The 6330-nt window shown below is 31.7% G+C and overlaps 1 protein-coding gene across 1 annotated transcript; it reads left to right on the top strand.

The window, feature by feature from the left end:
* The first annotated feature begins 2909 nt into the window (after positions 1-2909).
* Positions 2910-5043, top strand: LOC123553442 (alpha-(1,3)-fucosyltransferase fut-5-like). The gene has a single exon (XM_045343154.2). It carries the CDS (start codon positions 3139-3141, stop codon positions 4324-4326), a length of 1188 nt encoding a protein of 395 aa, XP_045199089.1. The 5' UTR covers positions 2910-3138; the 3' UTR covers positions 4327-5043.
* The last annotated feature ends 1287 nt before the right edge of the window (positions 5044-6330 follow it).

Below are 6330 nucleotides of genomic sequence, written 5' to 3'. Positions count from 1 at the left end.
TACTTCTTTAATTATGTCTACAACACAGTTGATGTACAAATGTAGTCGAACAATTCATGCATGCCATGAAAAAAAAATATGCTATTTATTAATCTGGGGTAATATATGTTATTGTCACTCAACTTGTATTAACTTGTTGATATTTTAGTGCATGACCATGCTTCATTTAGACCCTTGACCTTGTCAGCTATGCAGAGGTATCCTTTCTTTTCCTTACTTACAGACATCGTTTCTTTTTCAAACAAGATTAGTGTACATTGTATATACAATATTGACATTCACCTTTCTGTACTGTTGGTCGTTATCATGCATTCCTGTTGAGTAGGAAATGTACGTGCCAAGCACAGGTTCCACGACAGTTCAGAAATTAGATTTACATTATTTCAATGGTGCAGGTATCCATCTGAAACAAACACAAGACAAATAAAATGCACGGTAATTAACGTTACTTAAGAAATCTGAATGGCTTTTCTTTCATAGCTAACCGTGAGATTCAGCCTCACGTCCAATTATGCATGTTATTTATGCAGAAAGTTTCTGGCCGTCTTCTTTCTAAGTTTTAAATTAGGTCAATTTGAATGCAAAAAGTACATATTTATTTGCTATGAAACCGACCCAGTTTGATCGATTTAATATCTAAGATTCTGCATCTAATAATAAACTCTGGTGACACTAGTACACGCATGCATATGCTATGTTCTCCATCCAGAACAAACGTTTAAATGACTGGGCAAATTGTTTCCAGGTTTTGAAATACAGACGACTGATTGTCGACCTTGTTTTGAACTCATTGCAAACTGATTAATTTATAAACTTGCCCTTACTGTCGTTCCTGTCAGAGCAAAGTTTTTGACCTGTCAAAATATGTAAACACATGGGAGGCCTTTTGACACACAGTCATGTAAACATCCGAAGAAAATAGTCCAAATTTAGTCCAGATACTTTCATATGCGATACTATCGTGAAATATTCATATGCATAATGTATCGCATGTACATTTAGGAATAAATTTAATGTTTGTGAATCCTGTCTTTTCTCTGTTTTACGTTATATACTTCAAAAGAGAACTTAATCATTTTCAATAGGTGTTTCATTCATCAAATTGTGTAGCTCTTCAGTAAAAAATTGCTAAATGGTAGTAAAGACAAGCACTAAAATGTCGATATTTTGGCTGCTGTAGAATGTACCTTAATTCAGATTGTGACCAAAATAAATGCCTAAACTATTTAATCCTGTCAAGTAGCCTATTATTCTAGAAAATTGTATGTAAAACCATATTATTATAGACTTTAAAATTATTTTTCAGCGCTTTCCATTCTCCATTTCCGTTTCTTTACACCAAAATAAAATTGTAACATCTGCTAACTGCGAAATTGTTATTCACTTCTTTTTATTTCTGAATTTACTGTTATGTCTATTATTTCATCCGGTTTCATATATAGAAAATAGATTAAAGGAATCTGGCCCTAACTTGAGTTGGGTTAAATACGAAGAATGAAAACAAACAGTAAAGGGTATCTTCTATGTATGATAAAACTCCGATTCTTTTTGTATTTGAAAGTTCTGTTTTTGCAAAGCTTTCATTTAGAAAGTCGGTAACTAAATAATATATCTTAGCCGAATTCTTTATTAAATTCATACAATAGGCCGTCTAAACCAGAGACTTTAATATCCTTTACAGTTTCTTTGTAATTTATTATCCGGTGTATTTATTTTCTCTTTTCTTTTTTGCATTTCTTTTTTTACGTACATTATGGGCTCATCTTTATTTTTTTTATTTACAGAGTTCTCATGATAGTTGTCGAGGTTTATTACTTACATCATATACTTCTATAACATTAGAACTAATATTAGCATACTCATTATCTTTTAAGTAAATGTTATGTAATTCAAGATATCCGTCAGCTTTTTTTCGGATTTGATTATCATTATCGATATTGCTAGGGTGTCCGTAAACATAATGTTAGCTGGTCTTATGTCTGTTTTATAAACTAATGAAACTAAATTGTTTTCTATTAAGCAAAATCTAATCTGCTTTTCTCAGTACCATTTTCCTCCACCATGTATATTATCGAATATCTATATTTAATTTGCGCCACATGTCCTCAAACTTATATGTTTGTAGTGGTGATGAAATACCTTTCACCGATGCTTTATCTCTATTACTATTCCGATGTATCCTATCGATTAGCTGCTTAGAATCGTTCATGTCTCCTCCGATAATTTTTATATCCTGAGATACTTCATTTATAGGTTTATCTTTAATTTAAGAGAAAATAGTTCTTCTATTTTTCTCACTTTTTACGTAAATATTTATCAAGTATATGTCTTACTTTCTATCATCACGTTAATGAATACAAATCTACCATCAGCTTTAGGATCAAGTAGTCCTAAACTTGCCTATTGTTAAAAAGCACTGAACACTCACTGATTTGACTTGTCTACTTTAAACCAAATACCTCCCAGTTATTAAATTTAATTTTCATTTGATTTCCAATATCAGGCTTGAAGTGGGTTTCTTGCAAAAACAAGAGATAAACATTTTAATTTATGACATATTGCTTTTAAAAAATTAAACGTTCACGTTTACATATCCTATATGTACATATCCTTAAATAAATAATCAATATTCAATTCATACTGACAGGTATATTTCCTTGCCATTACTATATGTATGTATACCTGTATACCATAATTAAATGTAATACTGAGCACAAATATTGCGACCATGTAATTTGCTTAAGTTGTATGACCGCTTCTAAGAAATATAAACAAACATTTAAATGTTTATAACAAATGTGATTGATCTGTTACTAACTCTTAGGTAATTGATTTCCCCAAATTCACGTGTGTCCGATTATCGGTTAGACTACAAAAAATAATGACTATGAAAAAAAACCTTCTTTTCCAATATTAGACTGGAGCAGGTATTATTGGAATATATTATTTAATATTATAACATTTCGCTAACATTAAGAATGACAAAACATTACAAAGACAGTATGTAATGATAGTGCTGTCATGAGATTTGTTCTACTAAGTTAGCCTGTGACAAAGGATGCATAATTATACATTGTATGAAAATTTATTAAAACCAAAATCATTTCGTTAACAAGACAATTTAACAGCAAAAGAGGAATGAGATTTCATTCGCGTGCATTTCTTGTATATTCTTTTATCTTATTGATTTGTATGCATTTAATGATAAAGAAACAAGATAAAGGAAATAATGATCATACTACTCGAACTTTGTTAGTACAAAGTATTAACTTTTCAAAAGTTACAATTAACATTTCGCACAATCTGTTATATTTCACAAGTAATATTTTTGACATTTCTGCTAAAGAAAGTAAAACAACAATAGATAGAAAGATAATTGTATTTTTCAATGTACCGGAATACATGCAAGTTAATGCGAGGAAGGATACGCTTTATAGAGACTGTGAATATAAAAATTGTATAATTTCGTTTGATATTAATAAAATGTTGATAGCAGATGCCGTCATTTTTTACGTAGGGATTAGAAATAAGCGAATGGGTAAAGATCCACCAATAGATCTGAAACAACGAAACCCAAATCAGGCATGGATATTTACCTCTGTTGAGCCTCCAGAACACTTTTATAATACTGATTATCAATCAGCATCGTGGCATAATACGATGAACTGGTCCAGTCTATACAGACTTGATTCAGATATACCAAATCCTTACGGTTGTTTAATACGCTCTATGACAATTAATAAGCAGGACTATGTTTCTATATACAACGCAAAAACAAGGAACGCTCTGTGGATGGTAAGCCATTGCCAGGTTTCTAGTGCCCGAAGGCTGTATGTTACAGAACTGATAAGGAGTGGATTTGATGTAGATATCATAGGTGAGTGTAGTTCAGATGGAAGAAAACTAAGCCCGGATGAATTTGAACAGATTGTTCATTCTTATAAATATTATCTAGCGTTTGAAAACTCGTTTTGTGAAGATTATATTTCGGAAAAGTTTTTTCAACATTTCAATTTAAGTTGGATTATTGTTGTGAGGGGTGGTGCAAATTATAAACGTTTACTTCCAAAGAATACTTATATCAATACAGCGGATTTTTCAAATATTTCTATTCTAGCGGACTATCTCTTAACTCTTGGTAATGATAAAGAACGATATGTTGAATTTCTACGTAATAAAGACAAATATGTAAGCATCCGCTGGCATGCCAACAGAAATTGTGAAATATGCAGAAGATTAAATAATCTATCAAAATATAGAAAAACATATACATCACTTGGCGAATATCTTACCGGCGGCCAGTGCTTTAGACCAAAGGACTTATAAGTAGAGTTTGTATAACACAAATTGAGTGTGTAGTACGATTTTTGTTAATACTGACTGAAATACGTATACTATATTTCGGAACATACAAATGATCTCTACATGTAGAAACAAAAACAATTCAAACATACAAACTAAGATTAATTCTAGTGTATTAAACGAAAACACGAAATGGTCAACACCTGTAGAACTGGTAACCACTTTTTCCCCTGTGAAACTGGGAGATGGATACAAACACCAAATAATGAGAGGAACTGCTCTCTTTGTACAACACTAGATGTTGGTGATGAATATCATTATTTACTTAAATGCCCTTACTTTGATTATTCTAGAAAATTGTATGTAAAACCATATTATTATAGAAGACCAAATATTCTCAAATTTAAGGAACTCTTGTCCACAGAGTCAAACAAGAAATTGCATTCCATTTCTAAATTTATGAAAATGTTAATCGAAACTGTTAAAACTTGAAATAGCTATACTTTTACTTATTAAATCTTGCTGCTGTCAAACCTTGCTACATCTGTTTACAACTACCTTTTTCATATGCATGCCATTGTATGTTTATAAGCAAACATATTTTACTTACAAAGTGAAAAAAACTGTACTGTATATGTATATATGTTTGTAAATGTAGAGCTCTACATGCATGTTTGTTTGTATATGTGTATATAAGGATATGTGTACATAATGATGTGTATGTGCGAAGTTAATATCATCTCTCACCGCCCCCCCCCCCCCCCCCCCCCCCCCCCCCCCGGTTGCAATGTGCAATGTTTACTGATAAGTATTCTATTTTTAAAATGTACATATTCTGTACATACTGTACATATCCTCAGGTTAACCCAGCATTTTTACCGTAAACACAACAATTATCAGTTTACAAAAAATATGCAAAAGTAACTGTCATATTAATTGTCAACCAATGACATTCTACACGTAGTCACAGTAGTGTACGCAAGTGCAAATGTATGAGCATTTTTTAGAATCTATCCCAAACTTATTAATCTACATTTATATAAAAGCTTACCTTGAAAACATAATTGCCGAAATTAGCACAATGCAGTCAATGAAGATAATCCGATAAGAATACAAATAATACATAACAGGTCACCCACGTTTTGCACACATTGAAATTGACACAGTTTATTTCTAGACAGAGGCGTGCCAAAGCGACCAATACGATTTTAGCAATGTTTTAAGGTCAAATGTCGATACACATTCACTTATAGTCTCTTTCAAAAATGTAAAATCAATATTTACAACGAGAAGTAGTAATGTCCCCACCAAGATACCCCTTTTTTTCTTTCTTTCTTTTTTTTCTGTAATGACAAGTGTATTTTTTTGGTGTTGTTGTTTTCTTTTTGTTTCATGTTCACGATATTTTGTCACGTGATCCGATTTGTAAAGTTGGAATTGCTTTATATACTCATATACCTTTATGTATGGTGTGAGTTTAATAAAGTGCTTGTTCTGTTCTGTTCTGTACAACATCCTTATACTCAAACAATCAATTGATTTTCTTCATTTCCTGTGCTTAAGGAGTGTACAATTTTGATGCATTTATAAATGGCCTGTTATACAGAAAGTGATCAAGAAATCATTCTTAATTTAGTTTGAGTTACTGTGACTGTTACCCTTTTGAATAACAGGAATCATCTCGTGACCAAGGGTAATAATTCTGTGATATCTGAAAGCCCACGAAGAGCAGAAGACGTTGATTGAAAACGGTTTAAAGTTTTAAGGATATATAGCTGGAAATATTTGTTCTGCATTATTTTTTTATCCACACACCTAGATATCTGTCGTTATCCATGTAACATATTAACATATTCTAATGAAAATTTGACATAACATTTGATATCAAATAAGTTAATTAAGCATAAACAAAAACGAGTCATAGAATGAGTGCAACACGATGCTGGTGCTGGGTCCAATCAAACCTGTCATGACTTTAATTTGATGCGTTCTTTGCCTTCAAGGGACTGTCTTCAAGATTTTATTTTA

Source organism: Mercenaria mercenaria, chromosome 4 (genome assembly GCF_021730395.1).
Source record: "Mercenaria mercenaria strain notata chromosome 4, MADL_Memer_1, whole genome shotgun sequence".
NCBI classification, from domain to species: Eukaryota; Metazoa; Mollusca; class Bivalvia; order Venerida; family Veneridae; genus Mercenaria; species Mercenaria mercenaria.
Note: the sequence above shows the minus strand (reverse complement) of the source record. Positions and strands in the feature narration are given on the sequence as shown.